The sequence below is a fragment of the Panicum virgatum genome, chromosome 2N (assembly GCF_016808335.1).
Source record: "Panicum virgatum strain AP13 chromosome 2N, P.virgatum_v5, whole genome shotgun sequence".
NCBI classification, from domain to species: domain Eukaryota; kingdom Viridiplantae; phylum Streptophyta; class Magnoliopsida; order Poales; family Poaceae; genus Panicum; species Panicum virgatum.
Window position 1 is genome coordinate 8,382,380 of NC_053146.1, and position 24,975 is coordinate 8,407,354.

The window sequence follows — 24,975 nt, forward strand, 5'->3', positions numbered from 1 at the left end:
ATACGAGCACAAGCAGAGGAGGCGGCATCATTCATTACCCCCCACGGCGGCGACTCCGCGCTGACGGCGAGCGGCGCAGGCGAGCCACGGGCCCACGAGCGTGCGCGCCGAGGTTGTAGGGATAGCCGCAGCGAACCAGCGCCGGCGCGGCTTCTTCTTCTTCTTCTTCTTTTTTTTATCCATTTTAGGAACAATATAAGCTTCTTGCCTTTCGCAAGCAAGTAGGCGCGGTCTCTCGCTGCAATGGCGCCGCCGCGCGGCGACAGAAAGAAGGGGAAGGGCGCCGGAGGCAAGACCGACCTGCGCCCCGACTGCAAGCAGTTCAAAAAGCACCGCAAGGAGGAGGCGGCCGCCGAGCAAGGGGATGGCGACGGGGAGCGGCAGCAGCCGGGTTCCGCCGCTATCCTCGCGGCGGCGTCCGACGAAGCTGACTTCCCGCGAGGTAAGCATCGAGCCGAGCGTCCTCCCTCGCCCCCGCTCCCTCGCTCCCCTTTTTCTGCAGCTTGCGTCGTGCCAATTTTGCTTGCTCTGCGCTGATGTGTTGTTGTGCGTTTTGGGGATGCTGTGCAGGGGGGCGCAGCCTCCTCAGCAAGGACGAGGTGGCGGAGGCACGCGCGGAGGCTGAGGAGGATTTCGAGAGGGAGGGGAAGAAGGGGAAGGGGAAGAGGAAGAGGAAGGTCAACGAGTCGTCTGGTTTTGGCGCGGATGATGACTTGGGGACACTCTTCGGCGGGGCCACCACCGGGAAGCTCCCACGATTTGCTAATCGCATCACAGTGAAGGTTTTGCCCTCTGAAACTCTGTTGCTTTGTAGGAATGTGATTGGCCTTCTAATTGAATTGCATCATAGGTTTGTAACCTTGGTAACCACACATTCAACTGCTCGTTTATCTGGTGATTAGAGAGAAATCAGAAAACACCGTACAAGCTTAATTTTAATGAGTCTGTCATGTAATCTACCCTCGAAAATACAAATATACAACCTGTTATAGTAAGTGGCTGTCAGGTTGTAGTAAAACCTTACATGGTAGAATGGAATGCTGTACATCCTAATGCTGTAATGTGTGATTCGCTCCAATAGTTCAGTTGCAGGACACCGTTAGGGATTTTCCCACCCAAATTCCGGTAGTCATATGCCTAACAGCCTTGAAGCCTTGACAGCACATGCCAGGCAGCTGGAGTGTGCTTTCAAAGTGCCATGGAAAAGTAGAGTAGGCTAATGCTAGTTAAAATTTCAGAATGCCGAAAGGACCATTGAATTGCTACATGCATTTATCTTTACCTGGTAGCATGAACTGGGTTCATAGATGCAGCGTCATGTTGATTACTGCCCGGCAACCTTTGAGAGAAAAACAGCAAGAATCTGGATCACACAGTTCTTGAGGTCTTTTCCATTCTGTCTCACGCACCACACTTGTGCACAATGCATATTTTTTCATCCACTTTATTAAGCCTTTAGCAAGTTTGAAATTTGGAGCAGCAACCTCACAAAGGTACACACAGCATGTTTTAGATTAATTATCTATTTTTGGCCTGGTCCAATTAAGCACAGAATTATTTGAAGGCTTTGGTAGCCAGGCACCTTTATGCTGCCACTTTTCTCTGATACTGTTTGAGCCTTTGAGGTCTGGCATGTTTGGTCTACTGAGTACTGGTGAGATCACACATATTTGTCAATGCATTCCCGGAAGCATCTCAGATGGGCGGGTGACCATTCAAGCCCTGTAGCACACAAACACATGCTGACACACATCCCATTCAATCCATGTCATACTTTGGAACTAAACACTATTCATAAAAGGTTACTGGATTAGCCTGTTTTTGACGGTTTCAGTTGCAGTTGCTGGGATATTGTACAAATTATGCTCTGTGATGCGAAGCAAGGTAATGTAGTGCAATGTGCGGATTGCTCATGGCATTAGGTGAGGTGAGGCTTGCAGGGGTGCCATTGGTTCCTTTGAATGAGACGATAGGTTATATTGCTAGCTATGCATCGGGTGATGTTGCTGTTATTATTCTGATTTTTTTTTACCTTGAAATGTTTGGAACATGTGATAAAATGGCATCTAATGGTAACAATGTTTTTTTTCCTTTTGCCAGAATGTTTCACCAAACATGAAGCTCTGGGGTGTTGTGACTGAGGTTAACCAAAAAGATATTGTATTAAGTCTACCTGGTGGAATGAGAGGGTTTGTGCGCTCAGAGGATGTATGTGATATTGCTTTGCAAGAAAATCGTAAGGTAGGTGTCAGCTTTTCTTAAATTATTACATAATTGATGTTTCTTTGTCAGCAATTTGCTATATGCTGAGTCCAACTGATAATGTTCTTCAGGATAACGAGAACAGTATATGTGCTGAAGTCGTTCATGTTGGTCAACTTGTTCCTTGTATTGTCATGCGAGTTGATGATGACAAGAAAGAAGGAAAAGTAAACAGAAGGGTTTGGCTATCGTTGCGATTAAGTCAGCTGTACAAGGGACTTTCTCTGGATGCCTTGCAAGAAGGAATGGTAATTTTTAATTACCCTGCTCCAGATGTTCTTGACATCAGCTGAGATTTTTGGAGAAGAAAAATCATCTATGTTCCATTGCGTACCTTTGTTCTAAGTGTGCTTTATTTTGTAATTAACAATTATTTCAGTGTTTGTTTTTTATTCAATAATTTGATTATTCTACTGAAATGATAAATGAAGCAGAACTTGATATTTTTCGGAAAAAAATTGGGGCACATGCAAAATCAGAATCACTTGTTAGGGCATGCACTCAAGCTTGCAGATATGTCTGGAGCATATATTTAGGATGTACAGTCAAAGTGTCAAACTTCCTAAAATCTGTGCTGTCAACTTCCTAAAGTTGACCATTAATATGTTTAAAACCATCGGGATTTCCTATACGAAAATTGTATTACTATAATTGCATTCATAAAAAGTTCATTTTAATATCCGATGATCGATATTGATGTAAAGTTATAAAAGTAGGGGCCAAAGTCGCATCATGGAGCCTATGAAGGTCTAAAACATCAAACAAAAATAATGGAGGGAGTAATTCCCATCTGAACTGGTTAAAGTCTGATCTGATTCTTTTATTTAATGACACGTTTCCGTAGGTACTTATTGCGCAAGTTAAAAGTGTTGAGGACCATGGTTACATTCTTCATTTTGGAGTACCATCCTTTAGTGGATTTATGCAAAAGGCTGACAAAGGTATACTTAAGCAGTAGCTTAATCAGATCGTGATAAATTGGTCTTTCTCCTTGGCATATTTAAATAACCGTGCATTTTGCTATAGCAAAAATCTAGGAGTTCTGTTCTCTCTCTTTTTGTTTGAACAGCACTCCCTTTTCTGGTAGGCTTAGTAACTTATGAGCTTCTTGTTACATAGTTGTGTACATTTCAAAACTTCTATTTCTAAATGATTACATTTTGTGGGAAAAATACAAATGAACTAAACCTTTTCTTTTTTTTTGTACTTATGCATATAATCAGTTTAACTCTCAGAGTTTCTTTGGTGCATGCAGTTTACAAGGTATACTTTGGAGTATATAAAATGTAGTTGTGCTACTTATGTAACTGTAGACTGCTCTCTATATATTTTTATGCTTGCTAGGAGGACAAACATTATTGTAATTTGTGATACTCAATTAATTATGGGCTGTATACTTAAACTTTGTTTGTTCTTTGTCTCCCCATTCCCAATTCTGATAGTGATATCATTTCTTGGGAGGTACTCAGGAGTTCATTAACTGTTTGTTCTCTTGAACAGAAAATGTGAAGATTGAGCGCAAACAACTGATACAATGTGTTGTGAAGTCTATTGACAAAACTCGGGCTATTGTTCACTTGAGTTCAGATGAAGACTTGCTTTCTAAATCTGTTGTATGGCAAAGCACTACAAATGCTCTTTAGTGATCTTTAGTTTTATTGTGATCTGAGTTATCTCTAATTTTTGTTTATGTTGTTTCTGTATAGATTAAAGATCTAAAAGGCCTTTCCATCGATCATTTGATTCCTGGGATGATGGTTAATGCACGTGTACATTCAATTCTTGAAAATGGAGTCATGCTATCATTTCTTACTTATTTTAGTGGAACAGTAAGTGATTTCTTAACGGTTTAGTGACAATTTTTTGGGTTTGTATTATCATTTCATGGCATCTTTGTTTTCTTGCCAGGTTGACATTTTTAATTTGTCGAATCCCTTTCCCTCTGGTAATTGGAAAGATGATTACAGTAACAATAAGAAGGTATTCAATAATTTCTTCTTTACATTATTGTTAATTGTCATGGCTATGATCCCTACAATTTTGCAATGTAAGATTCTTCTTTTCTTTGATTATTTTGGATAAATGATTTGCAAGTACTTTTAGGTAAACGCGCGGATCCTATTCGTTGATCCATCAACAAGGGCAGTTGGGCTTACATTGAACAAACATCTACTTCATCTTGATGTGCCCCCTATTGTAAGTTGTCTGGTTTTGTGTAATAATCAGTTCGATGCATTCTTGGATATTGCCCTTTATTCCTGTAAAGTTGGCTTCAGTAGAAAACAGTGAAAATGCTTTTATATTGCTCAGTGTTCTTTCTTGATTGGTGATTGTTCCTTATATGCAGAATGTAAAAGCTGGAGATATCTACGATAAGTCAAAGGTGTTGAGGGTAGATAAAAAGGCTGGTCTTTTTCTTGAAATACCTTCTCCAACTCCATCACCTGGATTTATTAGTGTATGTGAAACTTTAATGAATATTTTGTTGTGCATCAGTGTGGAATGATGTAGAGCTCACATGGACTCAATTCTAATATTTTGATATTGCAACCTGATCCTCAGATATATGATGTCTCAGACAAGGATGTGAAGAACTTGGAGAAGAAGTTTAAGGAAGGCAGTAGCTTACGCATCCGTATACTTGGAGTGCGGAATCTTGAAGGGGTTGCAATAGGCACCGTAAAAGTAATTACCTCAGGCCACTAATTTTTCTTAGTGATGCTATTTGTCAAAGGGGACACTGGAAATACACAGTTTATGTTCTGATTTATTTCCCTTGGATTTTTATTTTTATTTTATACTCAGGTATTTTATGCTTTTTAGCTCTTGTCACACCCCTTTTGGCAATCTGTTAATCGGTTTTCATTTGGTTTAAAACAGTTATAGTGTTGTGAATAATCATATTTGCATGGTAATATCGGCAACTGATATTTGTTGCAAGTCAACTTTGTTACATGAGGATCTCTATGTTCTATGTGTTCGCAGGACAGCGCTTTTGAAGGGTCTGTTTTCACTCATGATGATGTTAAACCTGGAATGTTAGTGAGAGCTAAGGTTGCTACTGTTGAGCCATTCGGTGCAATTGTACAGTTTTCCAGTGGTGTGAAAGCACTTTGCCCACTTCCCCACATGTCAGAGTTGGAACATGTTGTGAAACCACCAAAGAAATTTAAGGTGCTGTTGTGATATCTTGTTGCTCATTCCTCTTCCAATTATTTGCAAATGAAATTTCTATGTTAAAACATGTTGAATATGATGATTAATGAACTGCGTTTGTTCATGTAGGCTGGAGCCGAGCTTCTATTCCGTGTATTGGGTTGCAAATCCAAGAGAGTTACAGTGACATACAAGAAGTCTCTGGTACTGTGTTCTTATTGAAAATTTCTAGAACCTAATTTACAACAGTACATATTGTTATTTTCTAAAGCCCTGCTAATCCTTCTCTAGATAAGAAGAATCAAAGATAGAGCTCATAATCCTTTTTATATCTGTTCTTTGTTTTCTCTGAGTCCAGTAATAAAATTATGGATCTATTTCAGGTGAAATCAAAACTTGATGTGCTAGCATCGTATGCTGATGCTAAAATTGGTTTAGTCACTCATGGATGGATTACAAAAATCGAAAAGCACGGCTGCTTTGTAAAATTCTATAATGGAGTTCAGGGTTTTGTTAGCAGGTTAGTTTCTTCATTTCCTACTTCTGAAGTAGGTCAGCTTGGTGCTGTGAATCATGATTTTGCTACAAACTTACATGTTAGATAAAATTTAAGTGATGGTTGCACTTATTTATTTTAGTAGTGTGTATCTGGCTTTGAGGGTGGCTGGCCTTTACTGTTCTTGGTACCATTGTTTTATTAAACACTATTTTTCGCAGTTTTATATGATTTATTTATTATATGATTCTGAATCATCTGCTTTCTTGATTCCTTTTGAATTGCTATCAGATCTGAGCTTGGATTAGAGGCAGGAACTGAAGCAGAAAATGTTTATCATGTTGGGCAAGTCGTCAAATGTAGAATTATCAATGTGCTCCCTGCTTCAAGGAGAATAAATGTTAGTTTCATCCTATCTCATAATAGGTGAGTTCTGTCATGCTTGTTTGTTTCTATTTTCCTGCTCTATTATTAAACTGCTTTGTTTGACATGACAGCCAAGCATATATTTTTAGAATTTCTTTGAAGTTTATTCTTTCATTGAGCATTTCCTGCCATCTTTCTGCTTGTCTTTGAAGACTTATTTGATTTTAATATTAAGAAGTCTTAATTCTCATCAGTGGAGAATTGGAGATCCAGGCTCAGCATATTAGTATTTTTCATGTTTAGGTAAATAGGATGATATGGTGGGGCTTTAAAACGACTTGCCAGTTTTGACAATGGTATTTTGATGGAGAAACTAAAAATGATGGAGACGAACAACTTGACCTTCTGTGGACCAAGAAAATAATTAGGCTCATCAGGACAATATTATAGTATCACCAGTTATCTACATGGTACCTTTAAACTTTTCATTTGTTGGTGTACTATGCGCTGAAGTTTTCCATAAGCATCGAAAATTGTTTGTGAATGGTCTAACTGCACACCTCTACCACATGATGTCAAAGCTGTGTCTTCGACCTTCTATATTTTGGGTAATTTCTTTGATTTCGAGTCCCTTTTTGGGTAATGCTCCCATCTGGCAACCATAAATTTCATCTTTGAACAAGGAAAAGTTCCTGTTAGTTCTCTGCTTTGTTTTCGAATTTGTATGGAATTTCCAGAATGGTCATTTCTCATATTTTGTAGCTTTACACTTTAACCCCTTTCGCATTTATGTTTGCCCCATGTAGGTTTATTCCAGCAGATACTGCAAAGTTAGGAAGTATTGTCTCTGGTGTGGTGGAACGACTTACTCCTGCAGCTGTTGTTGTCAGTGTAAATGGCTTCTCCAAGGGAACAATACTAAATGAACATTTGGCAGACCATCATGGTATACCCTCATCTATTATGTTACGTGATTTGTAACTATTTTGTTGAATCAAGAAATTTCCCTCCCTCTTGTGGGTGCACTTATATTCTCTGTGGCTGTTTATTCATAATATCTTTAGTGCTCTAACCACTGAGTTTTTTTTTTCATTAGGTCAAGCTGCTCAGTTGAAGAATTTGCTTAAACCTGGGCATGAGTTCAACAAACTCCTAGTTCTCGGTGAAGTCAACAAACTTCTTCATTTCTTATTGGAACCATATTAAAAAGAATGATCCTCTTGCTGTCCTGTGCTCCCCTTTCATAAATATTTGACGTTTAGAACATTTACAGTCTCTGATTTTAATTTTGGCTTTACCTTTCAATATGGAAATGGTAGCAAAGAAATTCTTAAAACATTGTATCTGTTGGAGTATATTGAGCCCATGTGTATAGAGGCCCATGTGTAGGTATTATATATACCCACCCTTCTAGGGTTGGAGGAATACAGAAAATATTCTCTCCAATATGGTATCAGCCTAGGGTTAGGTTTAGCCTCTCCTCTCCTCTCCTCTCCCGTCCATCCCGCAGCCGCCGCCGCCCGCCATGGCCGGCCGGCCGCCGGCGCCGCCGGCCTCCTCCCCTCCCCTCTCTTCCTTCCCTCCTCTCCCTCCCTCCTCTGCTCCGGGCGCAGGAGGCCCTGCGCCGCGCGCGCTGGGCGCCGCCGCCTGGCCTCCTTCCTCCCCTGCTGCTGCCGCGCTCGGGGCTCGGGGAGGCCCGTGGACGTCCTACGCCGCCATCGCGGGTCCTGGAGCCACCGGCGTGGGTCATCCCGGCGCGGGCGCAGCCGCGGGAGGCCCTGCGGCCGCCGGCGCGGGCAATCCTGGCCCGATCCGCCTTGGGGCTGCTGCACTGGCCGCCCCGGTCGGTCCTGGCGCCGCCGTAGCCGTGGGTGGGGCCGCCGCCGCCGCCCAGGCAGGGCCTGCGGCCGCCCAGACCGCCGCTGCCGCCGCCCAGGATGTTCCTGGCGCAGGCGCGGGCGCGGATGGGCCATCTGACGCCACTCAGGACGACGTCGCCGCCGCTGTCGCCGTCACCGCCCTCCGAGCCGCGATCGCTGCCGGCAAGCAGCCCGCAGTCGCCGCGGCCGCCGTCGATCCCATGTGGCCCGAGCTCAGGATGCCTCCCATGGATGCGCCGCTCTCCGCCGCCGCCTTCCGTGGGCAGCAGGCCGACGCCGCTCTCGCTGCGGCACTCCTCACCGCCAAGTCGGAAGCTTCGGCGGCCCAGGAGCGGGTCCGCGTAGCTGCCCTCGCCTGGGAGCGCGAGCGCGCCACGGCCGACGCCCTCGCCCTCCGGGTCGCCGAGGCGGAGCGCTTCCTCCGCGTCTCCTCTGGCCAGCACGTCGACCCCGAGCACGGCACCTCCTCCCACCACGCCCCGCCCACTGGATCTGGAGCTCGGTACGACCCGACTGACCCCATGGTCGCCCAGCTCCATCTCCAGGCGGCCGGCGTCCAGAACATCAGGGCTCTGGTCTCCGTCCTCGACCCCGCGTCCTCCCTACGACCGCTGGCGGGACCAGGTCCTCCTCACCCTCCGCCGCTACGCCCTCGACGACCACGTCCTCGTCGACTCGCCGATCGCGGCGCGTGACGTGACGTGGCTGCGCCTCGACAGCGTCGCCCTGTCCTGGATCTTCGGGACCATCTCCCTGGATCTTCAGGACCTCGTCAGGACACACGGCGGCACCGCGCGGCAGGCCTGGGTGGCGCACGAGGGGCAGTTCCTCGGCAACGCCGAGTACCGCGCCCTCCAGCTCGACGCCACCTTTCGCACCTTCGTGCAGGGGGACCTCTCCGTCGGTGAGTACTGCCGGCGGATGAAGAGCATGGCCGATGCTCTTCACGACCTCGGGGATCCAGTGTCCGATCGGGTCTTGGTGCTCAATGTCCTACGGGGACTGAGCAGCACCTATGACCACCTGAAGGGCTGGATCGCCCGCCAGAGGCCCTTCCCCACCTTCCTGCAGGTCCGGGACGACCTCGCCCTCGAGATCACCAGGGGTCTCGCGCCCGGATCGTCCTCGCCCACCCCCGCCGCGCTCGTTGCTACTCCACCGGCCTCCACTGCTCCTGCCACCTCCCTCCTTGGTGCTACTCCCGCCGGGCAGACCGGAGGACCCCCCCGGGGGGGGGGGGTGTGGACGTCGCCGGCGACGGGGTGGTGGTGGTGGCACTGGTGGCCCTGCTTCTGGGAACACCGGTACCGGTGGGGGCCGTCGGGGCGGCGCGGCGACACCGGCTCCGGCTCCCGCCCCTGCCGCTGGAGATACGCCCTGGCCATCCTTCAGCAACCCATGGTCAGGGCGCATCTCGATGTGGCCGTTCCAGGGTCCGGGAGGGGGGCCTCGTCCTCAGCTCCAGCCGACGGCCATGTTCACTGGCGCTGCTCCACTCTTCGCGCCTTCCTGGACCCCGCCCGCTCAGCCCAGCCAGCTGCCGACCTGGCCTAGGGGGTGGGACCAGGCCGCTCTGGCGCAGTCCTTCAGCACCATGGGACTGACGCTGCCGACCAGCACCGAGTGGATCGCCGACTCGGGCGCCTCGTTCCACACCACTCCCGATGCTGGTATCCTCTCTTCTGTCCGACCCCCACACCCCTCTTGTCCTTCTTCTATCATGGTTGGTGATGGGTCTTGTCTTCCTGTCACCGCCGTGGGTTCTGCTCCTCGTCTTCCTCATGTTCTTGTTGCACCTCAAATGGTTCACAACCTTCTTTCTATTCGCCAGTTTACTGTTGACAATTCCTGTTCTATCGAATTTGACTCCTCTGGTCTTACTGTGAAGGATTCGGTTTCCCGGGGTCCACTTCTCTGATGTGACAGCCCGGGGCCCTTTACACTCTTCGGCTTCCTGCTTCCGCTGCCTCACCTTCGGCTTCTTCGTCTTCTGCTTTTGCCGTGACGCCTTCTTCCACCACCTGGCACCGCTGGCTTGGTCACCCCGGCCGCGACGTTTTGGCTTAGCTCCGCCGTAGTACCGATGTTCCATGTACTAGGGCTCCTGCTGAGCACCTCTGTCATGCGTGGCAGTTAGGTCGTCATGTTAGACTTCCGTTTTTTTTTTCTTCTTCGCATGCGCATGCTTTTGATCTCATTCACTGTGACCTGTGGACATCTCCTGTTCTCAGCATGTCTGGCTATAAATATTATCTAGTCATTGTTGATGATTTTTCTCATTACTCTTGGACTTTCCCTTTGCGCGCTAAGTCTGAGACCTTCCCCACCCTCCTCCACTTCTTTGCCTGGGTGTCCACTCAGTTCGGCCTCACCGTTAAGGCCGTCCAGTGTGACAACGGGCGGGAGTTCGATAACTCCACCTCCCGGTCTTTCTTCCTGTCTCGGAGTGTTCAGCTGCGTATGTCTTGTCCGTATACCTCTCCTCAAAACGGCAAGACTGAGCGGATGATTCGCACGACGAACGACGTCGTGCGCACCCTTCTGATCCAGGCTTCTCTCCCCCCGCGCTTCTGGGCTGAGAGCCTCCACACCGCCACCTACCTGCTCAACCGCCTTCCGTCCACTGCTTCTCCTGCTCCCACTCCACACCACGCTCTTTTCGGTACCCCTCCTCGCTACGATCACCCTCGGGTCTTCGGGTGTGCGTGTTACCCTAACACCTCCGCCACCGCTTCTCACAAGCTGGCGCCCCGCTCGACACGTTGTGTGTTCCTTGGGTACTCCCCTGACCACAAGGGGTATCGATGCTTTGACCTCACCTCTCGCCGCGTTCTGATCTCCCGACACGTCGTCTTCGACGAGTCGGATTTCCCCTACTCCACCTCCTCCACACCTTCTGATCCCGAGCTCGCGTCTCTGTTTCCGACTGACCCGGTGGTTTAGCCACCGTTACCTGTCTGTTCTTTTCCTGCAGGTTTTTCCGGCGCACCGGCACCACTTCCGGTGATCCCTGCTGCGCCGAGCGCGGCCCCGGTGCCCGCGGTCGCGCCACGCGCGGCCCCCGGACCTCCGGTCGTGCCGCGCACGGACCCGGTGTCTCCCGCTGCGCCACGCGCGGCCCCGGTGCCTTCCACTGCACCTGAGCGGTACGCTCAGCCGGTGCAGGTGTACCGGCGTCGTTCGGCACCGGCGCCGCCTACTGCTCCGGAGGCTTCTGCGACGCCGACACCGGAGCCGTCGCCGCCGCCGCCGCTTGCTCCGGCTCCCTCTCGAGCTGAGCCTGAGGTGTACCACCCGCCGGTCCTCCATCGGGATCCTCGGCATATCCATCCCATGGTGACTCGGCGGATGGTGTCCCAGGCCGCGATTCTCTCCGCCACCGAGGGAGAGCCGCAGGTCTCTCCGGTACCCTCCTCTGTCCGCGACGCCTTGGCGGATCCTCACTGGCGTCGCGCGATGGAAGAGTTGTACGCGGCTCTTCTTGCCAACCAGACGTGGGCCCTCGTGCCGCGCCCGTCTGGTTGCAATGTGGTGACTGGCAAGTGGATCTGGACGCATAAGCGTCGGGCTGACGGCACACTGGAGCGCTACAAGGCTCGCTGGGTTCTCCGGGGGTTCACTCAGCGGCCTGGTGTGGACTATGATGAGACCTTCAGCCCGGTCGTGAAGCCCGCTACGGTGCGCACGGTCCAATCGCTTGCGCTCTCGCGCACTTGGCCTGTGCACCAGCTGGACGTGAAGAATGTGTTTCTTCACGGCACCTTGTCAGAGACTGTCTACTGCTCTCAGCCAGCGGGATTTGTGGACTCGAGTCGTCCGGATATGGTCTGCCGGCTCAACAAGTCTCTCTATGAACTGAAGCAGGCTCCTCGGGCTTGGTACTCTCGGTTCGCCACGTTCTTGATGACACTGGGATTCACCGAGGCCAAGTCTGACACGTCTCTCTTCATCTACCGCCGTGGGGATGAGACTGCTTATCTGCTGCTATATGTCGACGACATTGTGCTCATAGCTTCCAGTCAGCAGTTGCTTCAGAGTGTCATCTCCTCTCTGCAGCTGGAGTTTGCTATGAAGGATCTCGGTCAGCTCCACTTCTTGGGCGTCACTGTTGAGCCTCGCCCGTCTGGTCTTCTCCTTCACCAGCGGCAGTACGCCCTCGATATTCTGGAGCGGGCTGGGATGACTGATTGCAAGCCCTGCTCCACTCCAGTCGAAACTCAGGCGAATCTGTCTGCTGATCTGGGTGCTCCGGTGGATGATCCTACTGCCTACCAGAGTCTGGTCGGCGCTTTGCAGTACCTCACCTTCACCAGGCCGGATCTCACCTACGCTGTTCAGCAGGTCTGTCTCCATATGCATGATCCCCGGGAGTCACACCTTGCTACGCTGAAGCGTCTCCTCCGGTACGTCCGTGGCACTGTGGACCTCGGCCTGGTACTTCACCACTCGTCCTCTGCTGAGCTGGTGGTCTACACCGACGCTGACTGGGCTGGCTGCCCGGACACTCGTCGCTCCACCTCCGGCTACGCCGTCTTCCTGGGCGGGAACCTGGTCTCCTGGTCGTCCAAGCGGCAGCCGGTTGTCTCCCGCTCCAGTGCCGAGGCGGAGTACCGGGCTGTCGCTAACGGCGTGGCGGAGGCGTCCTGGCTACGACAGCTCTTGGCGGAGCTCCACAGCCCGCTCGCCAAGAGCACGCTCGTCTACTGCGACAACGTCAGGGCCGTGTATCTCTCCACCAACCCCGTCCAGCATCAGCGGACGAAGCACGTGTAGATCGACCTACACTTTGTGCGCGACAGAGTCGCCATCGGCGATGTTCGGGTACTCCATGTCCCGACTACCTCCCAGTTTGCTGACATCTTCACCAAGGGGCTGCCCTCGTCGACCTTCTCGGAGTTTCGATCCAGCCTCAACGTAGCCGGTGGCTAGTTGTGGCTGCGGGGGGGGGGGGGGGGGGGGGGGTATTAGCCCTTTTGTGCTCTACTTGTACTCTCATTTTGTCCAGTCTTGAACACCGCTGCGTCGGTTGTTCAGACTGCGGGGGAGTGTTAGCTTTCTTGTTGTCCAGTCTTGAACACCGCTGCGCCGGTAGTTCAGACTGCGGGGGGGTGTTGGAGTATATTGAGCCCATGTGTATAGAGGCCCATGTGTAGGTATTATATATACCCACCCTTCTAGGGGTGGAGGAATACAGAAAATATTCTCTCCAATAGTATCGTTACCAATATCTACAAGAGTATCATGTATGGCTTATGAAAGAGTGAACATAATGTTACAATGGCAGATTTTCCGTTCACGGTTGTGCATGCACTCTTGTAGCTTGTCTTGGTCTGCTTGTTGTCATCATACTGATAGTTGTTTGCAGTTGCTTAGTGATGCATTTTTGGTTTACATCAGATGGATTTCACATTGCTAATTTCCCTTCTGGTTTTCTAATACCATATTCTGCAGATATTGAAGGCCAAAATTTAATCCTTTCAGCAAAGCACTCACTTATCAATAGCGCAAGTGACATTCCTTCAGAGATATTGCAGATGCATCCTGGAGCTGTAGTTCATGTAACATTTTATTTTTCTGTATTTATTTTTGCTAAGCCTTTAATGATCAACTCAGCTGACAGTTCTTTTTTCTTAGGGTTATATTTGCAACATCATAGAAGCTGGTTGTTTTGTCCGCTTTCTTGGACATTTGACTGGTTTCTCTCCCAAGGACAAAGTAAGAAAATTTCAACTCTGCCTTTCTTTCTTTCTTTTGAAAAGAATGTCTAATTTTTCTTGTTTCACAAAGGCAGTTGATAGGCGGGTAGAAAAGCTTTCTGACGTGTTCTATGTTGGCCAGTCAGTTCAGAGTCATATACTCAGTGTATGTCTCCCTATTTCCTGGTCTATATATCCTGTGTTATTTGTGTTCTTCTAAATCTTTGTTTTTCCTCCCCCTAATAGGTAAACACAGAAACTGCTAGAGTAAAACTCTCACTTCAACAGTCAATGTGCTCATCAGCGGATTCTTCATTTATTCGAGGATACTTTCTTTTGGATCAGAAGGTTATAATAAAATACAAGTACCTCTTATTTCATGTAGAAGAAAGTTTTCATTGATCTTCTGGTAGCTTGTCATAGTAGTGGCTTCGATGTGTGGGCATGTGAGATTTTTGTGGAACCTGCTAAGTAATTAATATTCTCTTGCGGGGACCAGGTTAGCTAATGGCTATTTCCTTGGTTGTAACTGTTGTTTCTTGTTTTCTTTGTTTCTTCAATTGCTAGTTCCTTTTCATTTTTATTTGTACACATGGGGCATCTTACTCATGTGCTTGTGCATATTGGATAGATGTTGGTCTTCTACAAGATAAACTAGGACATGGTGAGTTTGCTGTGGGATCTTCGTGTCATTAGTGATAATTTTTGGACATATGACCCTGTTGGTCAGCAGGGTAATTTGTTCAATAACTAAGGGTTTAGATTAAAATACCACCATCAGTACCTCTGTAATAAAATTTCATTACTTAAAGAGTTTGGACTTTTAACTGATGTACCTTTTGTATCTTAGTTTTTATGATCCTCATATGTTAAGCTCATTCGTAATGATGTTTTAACACACACATGTCATTTGTGGCTACCTCTGTGATATAGATTGCAGCATTGAAGCACTCAAGCCATGATTGGGCTCATGCTTTTGGCATAGGTAGCCTAGTTAAGGGGGAGGTGGGAGCAATAGAAGAATATGGTATTATCCTTAACTTCAATGACCATCCAGATGTTGTTGGTTTAATTGAACATCATCAACGTAAGTAATTCTCCATTCATGATATTAACATTCCGATGTACAATCATGCTAATTTTTTCTTTCTGTTTTTGCAGTCAGTGGCAGTACTCTAGAAGTGGGATCTTCTGTGAAGGGTCTTGTTTTGGATTTGTCAGATGGAGTTGTTAACTTATCCCTTAAACCAGAGCTAATCAGTAGTGCCAGAAATGTTGGCTTAAAAAAGGTAATGGTTGTACCTTTGGTGCAAAGTTATCAGTCATATACCTTGCCAGGCATGCACTGTGCACAGGTTAGGTATTGAATGTACCTGAAATAGGTTACATGCTTGTTCGTCTTGTGCATAATTTATTATGGCTTATATATTACTTGCTGTTATGCCCTTCATATGTGCGGTGATTGTTAGTGTTAAGGGTATTATAGTCATTGTACTTTAGTCTAGGGTTTGGGGTCTCCTCTTGTACTCTATATATGCCCAAAGGGCCTCTCTCAATACAATTAGATAGTTCACTCTCTCTTCCTCTCCTCAACCGTAACATGGTATCACAGCCATCGTTCTGATCCGGCCGACCACCCTCGTCGTCGCCGCTGCGCTGCCCCTGGGAGCTTCGTCTTGCTCCTGGGGGCGGCATCCTCCAGACCCAAACCCATTTTTTTGGTTATTGAGTCATAGCAGCAGCAGCAAGATCCGTCCAGTTGCGGGAGGGGAGCAGCAGCCCCTGCCCGTCGTGGATCCGTCCCCATCCGCCATCGATCCGCTTGCGGGAGGGGAGCAGCAGCCCCTCCCCCTCATGGATCCGGCGCCGCCGTTCTCTGTCCGCCGCCCATCGCGGCGGATCCATCTGCGCCGTCGCGTGGCGCCCGTCCGCGCCGTCGTGGCCTCCTCTTCAGCCGCCCGTCGTTGATTTGCTCGCGGGAGGGGAGCAGCAAACCCTGCCCGTCGCGGATCCGGCCGCCTCCGCCTCCTCCGCCGGCCATCTTCGTCGCCGCCCGTCGCGGCCTCCTGCACCGCTGTCGCGGCCTCCTTCTGCGCCGCCCGTCGCGGCTCGTCCCCGCCATCTGCCCGCGTCCACCCGTCGGGAGCAGTGGCCGCCGGCTTGTGCAGCCGCCATCTTCAGTCCGCGGCGTCCGTCCAGCGCTGCCCGTCCGGCCGCCGTCGGGGCTCCTCCGCCCCGCCTCCATCTCCGCTCGTCCGGCCGCCGGAAGGGGGGTGCTGCAGCTGCTGCCCGTCGTCGATCTGCTCGCGGACTCCCCGTCGTTCGTCCGCCTGTCCCCGCCGGCTCGTCCTCGCGCCGTCCGCCCTCCTCTGTTCTCTCTGTTTGCAGAGGACCGGCTGCAGTTCATCCCCTGCCGCCGCCCCTCCTCTTGCTGCTTGTTGCCGCTTCTCGGGAGAAGGGGCTCGTCCCTCTGCTCCTGTCCGCTCGGATTGGGGGCAGCATAGGCCCGTCGCCCTGCCCCCAGTCCCCCGTCATCGTGCTGTGCGGTGCGGTGCTCTGTTCTGCTACTTGCTGCTACTGCTGCTGGAGGCCCGTTCTGAAATTGATCTCGCACATGCAGCTGCTGGTAGTATTGCTTTGCTTCGTTGCACTTGCATCTGCATCCACGCCAATCCAAGTCCAATTTCGTTGCTCCGTAATTCTGCTGCTGTTGGTGTCCATCTACTGCAATTCATATTTTGCTTGTGCCTGTTGCTGTCATCTGCTGCTGCCTTGAGTCCTTTTTTTTCTTCTTCAGTATATTCAGTCCACATGTGTGATGTGTCCATCCATATCAGCTGCTAGCAGTCCTTGCTTGATGCTTAAATGTGTTCTTTGCTGCAGCGAATCGTATCCCAGCTGCATGCTTCTGCTAGCATATCAATCTTTGTTATGTTCGGTTTCCCAACCAAGTTCACAAATTCGTTCAATTCGTCGAAGCCGTGTATTTCCACAATTCCATTGTCAGATCAGCCATTATCTTTGTTTTATTTTATGGTTAGTTGAATCCCGTCGATTCGCTAACCGACGTCGTCATTGTTGGTGCGACCTTTGCCCTCTTGGTCCCTTTCGGAGCCGTTTTGCTCCACATCTTGATCAATGGCCATTTATTTGTCGTCGTCATCATCATCATGTCATCTCGCTGCCTGCCGTCTTGCAGCAGTGAACTCTCTCCTCTTCGTTTGGCTGGTTTGACACATCTCAAGTTATTGTCAAGTTCAAGTCTCCAAAACAAGGCTCGTGTTTGAGGAGTTGTTGTACTGGTTTGTGAAGACTCGAGGTATTTGCTCAAGTACTGGTTTGTGAAGGCAATACCCTCTTGTGGAGGAGCTCATCTACATGACATGTTCAAGAGTTGCACGCTTCGATGATATCAAGATTTTAGACTTGGATGTATCTTTTCCTTGTTTCTTTTGAGTCTAGTGCTTAGTGTCAACTCTCCAAATGCAACGTCATTGCATTCACGTTGCATTTGAGAGGGGGTGTTAAGGGTATTATAGTCATTGTACTTTAGTCTAGGGTTTGGGGTCTCCTCTTGTACTCTATATATGCCCAAAGGGCCTCTCTCAATACAATTAGATAGTTCACTCTCTCTTCCTCTCCTCAACTGTAACAGTTAGAAGCTTGTGCACATTGGCTTTGGGCACTATAGATTAACTCTGGATCATATCATCGCACTTAATCCAGAACTCAGTCTGCAATTTTTCTTTATGTTTTAATTAGTACAAGGTGCAGTTTTTTTTATTATATTCACTCCTGTTCATGTATTATCAAGACTTACATTATGTTTCCTTCTTTGCACTTTATAGAAACGCCAGAGGGCTGCAGTTGCAGACTTGGAGCTGCATGAGGAAGTGAATGCAGTTGTAGAGATGGTCAAAGAGAGCTATGCGGTGTGCAAATTACTCCATTTGACCGATTTTTTTTGTTGAATAATAGGCTGATTGCAATTTATTTTACTCTTGTGTTTTTATTTAATCCAGGTTCTTTCGATCCCCGAGTACAACTATGCAATTGGTTTTGCACCACTGATGGATTACAACTCACAGCTGCTTCCCTGCCACCACTATGATAATGGGCAACGGTAATTTTTGGAACTTTGCCAATTTCGAATTCATTTTTTTGTCATTGTTAGCTGTTACTCCCTCCATTCCAAATTATAGGTCGTTTTGGCATTTCTACGTACATAGTTTTTGCTATGCACCTAGATGTACACTATGTCTAGATACATAGCAAAAACTATGTACCTAGAAATGCAAAAACAACCTATAATTTGGAAGGAGGGAGTAAAATTTAAGTAACCCTACTTTTCAGCTTTGACGTTAACTCTGAAGGAACTTTGAGCCTTTCTATTTGTAGCACTACAGAAAAATGTTATAATCAGTCTCTTGATATAAACTCTTTGGAGTTGCATATTTAATATCTGCTCGAGCTTGCAATTGTCATAGCTTAAGCAGGAACATGTGAACGAAACAATAAAGAAGACACTTGATTGGTACTCCATTTCATTTTATTAGGCGTGCACATATTTTGAGTCAAACCTTGTAATTTTCAATCAACAATTAGCGGCACGTGATATGGATTTTTTTTACGAGAATTATATCATTGGATTGACATTTAAATATACTTTCTTATGATTATAACAGAAATTAAGAGCCAAGTCTAGTTTTGGAGACTGGCAAATCAAACCATGCCTTATTTTTTTGAATGGAAATGGAAGTAGAAATGTTGGCACAGCCTACGATGCCAATCTTGTCCCGGATTTATGAATTTGATGTTTATGGACATTGAAGTTAATGATCTAAAAAAAGCCACTGTTGAAGGATACATAGTCATATCATTATTTCTTATTTCAACTGTGTCACCCACTTGTTTTCTTATTTTTCTTTGCTTTCATTGTAGCATTACTGTGGTTGTTGGAAATACCCCAAGTTCTGACCCTTCTGGAAGGCTCATCCTGCTCCCAAAGGCATCTGCCCAGAATTCTGGCCTCTCTGGTTCTAAAAGGGCTAAGAAGAAATCTGACTACAAAGTTGGGTCACTTGTTGAAGCAGAGGTCAATTATTTTCATTTCAGATCCTAAAGTTGTCAACTGTTTCCATTTTCTGTGTTTGGAAACTCCGCTTACACAAATCCTTTGGACAGGTTATTGATATCAAACCACTAGAACTTCTACTGAAATTTGGTGCCAATCTTCATGGAAGAATTCATATTACCGAGGTAGAAATCAGACTTTACTCGAGATTTCTTATGCAATATTGGCTAATCACTAATTAGTGATACATTTCTGATAGGTTCTTGAAGAGGATTCTGCTGAGCATCCCTTTAGTAAACTCAGAATCGGGCAAAAGCTTACCGCCAGAATTGTTGCAGAGGCTGAACCTTCTGGAAAGAGTGGCAAAAATTTCAAATGGGAATTGTCTATTAGACCGTCTATGCTTAAGGGTATGCTTTGCTTGTAGTCTTCTCAAATTTGTATGTTCCATAATAAATGTTAGCGCACCCCACCTAGCCAACCCTACCATAAAACCCAGGTGTTATAGTGGGAGGGGTGGGGGCTTTTATCCATAGTCCATCATTCCCCCTACGGCGTGCGAGCCTGGCGTAACCCGCAGCAGGTCTAGTGCCCGGCGTAGCCCGCAGCAGGTCTCAGCACACGAGAGGCGCAGGGGAAATCGCACAGCGGAAATGCGTGGCCAGGCGGGTTCGAACCCGGGACCTTTGGCTCTGGTACCATGTTAGCGCACCCCACCTAGCCAACCCTACCATAAAACCCAGGTGTTATAGTGGGAGGGGTGGGGGCTTTTATCCATAGTCCATCAATAAACAATCGGCTATTATATGTCATTCGGCTTACTTTGGATCATCCATAACTCAAATCCTGTGCTGGCTGCTTTGCATTGTTACCTTTCTGTGTTTCTTAATGTTTGACATGGTTTTCTTTCCTCATTGTTGGATCTTTATTACTGGAAATTGAACCAGGTGAGTTTGAGGAATCAACTGCTCGTAAAGAACTAAATCACACCACGAATGCTGTTGTGCATGCTTATGTTGTCAAGGTGGATAAGGAATGGGTCTGGTTAACTGTATCAAGAAATGTTATGGCCCATTTATTTATTCTTGATAGTTCTTCTGAGCCCAGTGAACTAAAGGAGTTCCAGCAGCGTTTCAGTGTCGGCCAAGCAGTAAAAGGTCGTGTTATCGGTGTGAACCGGGAGAAAAGATTGCTTAGGATAAAAGCACTTGATAACCAATGTGCACAACATAATATAGACAAAATACAACAATCAGAGTCCTCTTTGGTTGAACAAACAAAACAAGGAGATATCATTGGTGGACGTGTTCAAAAAATTCTACCTGGTGTTGGTGGGCTTGTTGTTCAGATCGGACCTCATCTTCATGGAAGGGTTCATTATACTGAAATTGTCGACTCATGGGTGGCAGAACCCTTGTCTGGATTCCATGAGGGTCAATTTGTGAAGTGCAAGGTCATATCTGTAAGCCGCTCGTCTGAAGGATCTCTTCGAGTTGATCTATCACTCCGTTCATCAAACCTACGCACATATTCTAGCGATTCAAGTCTATTTGATGATGGGTAAGTGCTTTTTGTCATGATTTTCTTATTAACGAGATATTAATGAACAATATTATTACTTTATATAAGTGTTCTTTCTTTTTTTTAAAAAAAATGAAATTTTACTCCAAACTGATATCTATGTAGTATTAAGCTATTAGCTCTAGCTGATGGTAGCTGTCTTTTTGAATATTGAGTATTCACCCAGATGTCTCACTTTCGGAGATAAAATCCTGAGCCACTACCATGCAGCCAAGCAAGCCCTTGTTCCATCTTGTAATTACATTGTCCAGAAGAACAACTACTACTTCCACTATCATTTACACCATGAATTGTTTTATAGGGCAACTTGTATGCCTCATGTTGAGAAGATAGAGGAACTGCTTCCTGGAACTGAGATTAAGGTATTCCCCCCATTTGTTGTAATAATGTACTTTCATTTGTAAGTTTTTTAAACTAAAGTAACATGGTAGCGTTTGGAGGGAGGGAGGGACACACTTGTCCGGTCGTTTTTCTGGAACCATCTCATCCCAAATTTTCAAGGAATATTCCTCTTTAGGGGATGAGTCCATCCCAACATTCTTCAACGAAACACTACAAAAAAACAGGATGGAATGGCTCTATCCCAACAGATTCCTCCAAACAAACACTACCTAACGAACTTCCTCCGTCCCAAAAAAGGTCATTCTAGAATTCAAAATATGTCCCAGAAAACAAGTCATTTTACCCTATTTAAAAAGTACATGCGCATGCAAGAATCAATTTGTGCCAAATATGGGGTTAACATTGCCATTTTACCTCCTTGTTAATCTGTAACAAAATTCCTAGAATGACTTGTATTTTGGGATGGAGTATATCAGTTTAATATAACATATACAGTTTTATCATTCCTGAAAAACACAATGTATTTATTCGAACAAAAGCTGTAAATAGTGTCAGTGGCAAAAGACAGTAACTCTGGGCAAATTCTCTATATTCTATGATATCAGAACACCTGTGTTTTTTTACCTCTTTCCAAAGGTTACTCGCTACCTGTTGGAAAAAAAATCATCCATAAATGAATACAAGATGTTAAGCTTTTATTTTATATATCTATTATTGTTGAACGGTAGTATGCCATGAACTAAAGTTAGTTTTTCAGTGACCATTTATTATGAAATGTATCTTCTGTATTTTGAAGTGATGTAATTTATCCTATTAACACTATAGGGATATGTGAAGAATGTTAATTCCAAAGGATGTTTTATTATCCTTTCTCGAATGGTTGAGGCTAGGATTACCCTGTCAAATTTATCAGACGAATATGTTGAAAATCCTCAGAAGGATTTCCCCGTAGGAAAGCTTGTACATGGAAGGTGAGATCTTACCATTTGCAAATGCTCATGTAAAATACAAATATATTCTCCGTTGAATCTGACAAAAAACTGCAGGGTCTTGTCTGCGGACCCATCATCAGGGAGAGTTGAAGCATCACTTAGGAAGAACAGTGGTAGCAAATTAGAAAAGCCAGATGATATTAATTATAGTGATTTGCATGTTGGGGACATCATTGACGGCCAAGTTAAGCGGGTTGAATCCTTTGGATTATTTATCACAATTAGGAGCAGTGAATTGGTATGAGTTGTCATTAGACTCCACAGCTTTTTGAAATTATTGTGTATACCATTTTATAACTACTCTTTTTGCAGGTTGGTCTGTGTCATGTATCAGAACTTTCTGATGAGCCAGTCCTTGATATTAACTCTTGTTATAAAGCTGGTGATATGGTTAAAGCTAAAATTCTGAAGGTAGGGTCTATCTTTTGTCATGCCTTCTTCTTGCCGTTGCGCATTTTAAAGTTTGCTACTTTGCATTCAGATCGATGAGAAGCGGCACCGAGTATCCCTTGGAATGAAGAAATCATACTTCGATTCTGGTCCGGCGGCTGGGGTGAATGATGATGAGGATGATGAAATTGTTCCTATGGACATCAGCATTGCCCCTCAGATGGCTGGATATCACAACAGAACTTTAGTTCATCCCACAGCAGAACCAAGGGCTTCTGTTCTGCCTCTTCAGGTCTCCTTGGATGAATCTGAAGGTTCTGACCTAGAGGATAATAGTAATAAGGGTCATGAAATTGCGAATGGAACTGTAGCGAATGATAAAAAAAGCGATAAACGGTTAAAGAAGGAAGCAAGGAAACAAAGGTATCCATACATTTCATTCTACTTCTATGACCTTGTTTCTTTGACAAACATCAGACTTTACATGCTTATATGGTTTTCAACAGGGAATTAGAAATCAGTGCCTTGGAGGAAAGGGCTTTACAGGGAGATATACCAAGAACTCCAGATGATTTTGAGAAGTTAGTCAGGAGCTCTCCGAATAGTAGTTTTGTCTGGATAAAATATATGGCATGTTTGTTAGATCTCGCAGATGTTGACAAAGCACGTGCAGTTGCTGAGAGGTTTGTCTGCAGTCCAAAACATAATTTCTAATATTGTTCAGAATAATATTTGTGATAAGTAGTTTTCTTTTATCATCTGGTAGTTTTCTGTTGGTTTTGTTTCCAAAGGATGCAGATTTTCCTTGTTGAAGCATTTTTTTGGGGACTTACCTTTTGTTTCCTGTGGATTAAAATTATATGTTTTTTTTCTTTTTTACTGTTCAAACTTTTTGGCTGCATCAGTTTGCATCTTTTACAATTTCCCTTGTTGTTTTAGGGCTTTAAAAACAATAATCCCCAGAGAAGAGGAGGAGAGACTTAATGTCTGGGTAGCGTATTTTAATCTGGAAAATGAATATGGGAGCCCACGGGAGGTAAAATTGAGCTATATTTTTGTGTTCCTTTCTATTGTAGTACTTGGATATACTGATACATCTGTTGATGTACACCAGGATGCTGTCAAGAAGGTATTCCAAAGAGCCTTGCAATATTGTGATCACAAAAAGTTGCACTTGGCTCTTCTTGCACTGTACGAGAGGACTGAGCAGTACGAACTTGCAGATGAACTTCTTGATAGAATGACCAAGAGATTCAAAACTTCTTGCAAGGTTTGTTTGCTAGCTTCATTTTTTTTAGCGGAAGAGGTAGTGAACTATTTCCTATTTTTATCTGGAGAATAACATAATTATGACTTTGTATAATGTAACTGCAGATATGGTTGTGCCGTATTCAGTTTGCCCTCAAGCAAGGCAAGGATGTTGAGTACATCAAAGCTGTTGTAAATCGTGCCCTTCTAAGTTTGCCACAGAGAAAGCGTATAAAGTTCCTCTCACAGACAGCTATTCTAGAATTCAAGTGTGGGGTGCCTGATGAAGGAAGGTCCAGATTTGAACTAATCTTACGGGAGTACCCGAAAAGAACGGATCTTTGGAGTGTTTATCTAGACCAAGTAAGGACTTCATATATCAAACGTGTCATCTGTAGTGTTCTCAAATCATGCAAGTTCTTTTACATATATTTACATTTTGTAGGAAATCCGCCTTGGTGACATAGAAGTTATACGAGCATTATTTGATAGGGCTACTTGTCTTACCCTACCTCCAAAAAAGATGCAGGTTTGGCTCCCTTCCCATGGACTTTAGTATTTTATTGCTATATGAATAAGAACTATATGCACAAACTTCAGTCAGAACTGCTCTCACTGTGCAACTTCAATAAGAAATATTACTTATTTTTCTTTTTTATTTCTTTGCTAAACTCTAGCATATGTTTGTTTCTTCTGCTGTAATGCTGGTGTGATCTCTTGAATCACTTGAGTGTTATCCTAAACGCTAAACGGTAAACAGTCGGTCATCCGCCGTATAGCCCATTGTTTGGGCAAAACGGGTATTTAAACTGGCAAAATGGCTGTTTAAACGGTCAAAATAACCTATTAAATGGAAACGGTGTACCACTGTGTCGTTTAGGCAAACAGTGATCACTTATGGATGGATTGTTACTTGTTCTGCTATGGTTTTGCAGTTCTCGATATTTTTCTTGTCAAAAGCTATAAGAAAAGGGACCATTAATAATTTTTGACTGATCTTTGTTTTCAATGTGTTGCAGTTTTTGTTCAAGAAGTACCTTAAGTTCGAGAAATCGCTGGGTGAAGACAATGAAAGGATTCAGCATGTGCAGCAGAAGGCAATGCAATATGTTGAGAGTTCGCTGCCGTCACAAAGCCAGTAAACCTACCGCTGAGTTTGAACGGTTGCCACCACTGGCGATGCAGTATACAACTTGCTACACTGATTTTTGCTTCCAGGAGTAAGATGCTCACACGGCCAGAATCAGAATGTCCGGAGACATGTGGCCAAGAATGGAGGATTTGTTAATACATCAAGTCCACAATTTTGATCATGACAGAGTAAGACAGAATATTAGGAACTTCCCTGTCGTGATTTGAGGAGCAATATTTTGTATCCAGTCGACAGGCATACCTATTGAACGTTGTTGTGATAAGAATGATGAAAATGCCGATTGTTTGAAAGAAAAAAACTGAACTGTCTTAAAAAGTTTTTAGGTTCCGAAGATTGCAA

General features: G+C 45.9%; 1 protein-coding gene across 1 annotated transcript; it reads left to right on the forward strand.

Moving 5' to 3' along the window:
• On the forward strand, positions 1-24,975 carry LOC120659651 (rRNA biogenesis protein RRP5-like). Its single transcript, XM_039937854.1, has 40 exons — positions 1-442; positions 571-782; positions 2,101-2,241; positions 2,334-2,510; positions 3,107-3,203; positions 3,763-3,875; positions 3,969-4,091; positions 4,171-4,242; positions 4,366-4,458; positions 4,610-4,720; positions 4,825-4,947; positions 5,248-5,436; positions 5,548-5,622; positions 5,802-5,938; positions 6,206-6,340; positions 7,087-7,226; positions 7,377-7,442; positions 13,612-13,718; positions 13,795-13,875; positions 13,948-14,022; positions 14,103-14,204; positions 14,790-14,943; positions 15,018-15,145; positions 17,705-17,788; positions 17,879-17,979; positions 18,798-18,951; positions 19,041-19,115; positions 19,190-19,340; positions 19,878-20,490; positions 20,813-20,873; positions 21,679-21,824; positions 21,900-22,083; positions 22,158-22,256; positions 22,327-22,658; positions 22,742-22,918; positions 23,175-23,271; positions 23,350-23,505; positions 23,610-23,846; positions 23,929-24,012; positions 24,503-24,975. The coding sequence occupies exons 1-40, from the start codon at positions 244-246 to the stop codon at positions 24,623-24,625; spliced, it is 5,724 nt and encodes a 1,907-aa protein (XP_039793788.1). The 5' UTR covers positions 1-243; the 3' UTR covers positions 24,626-24,975.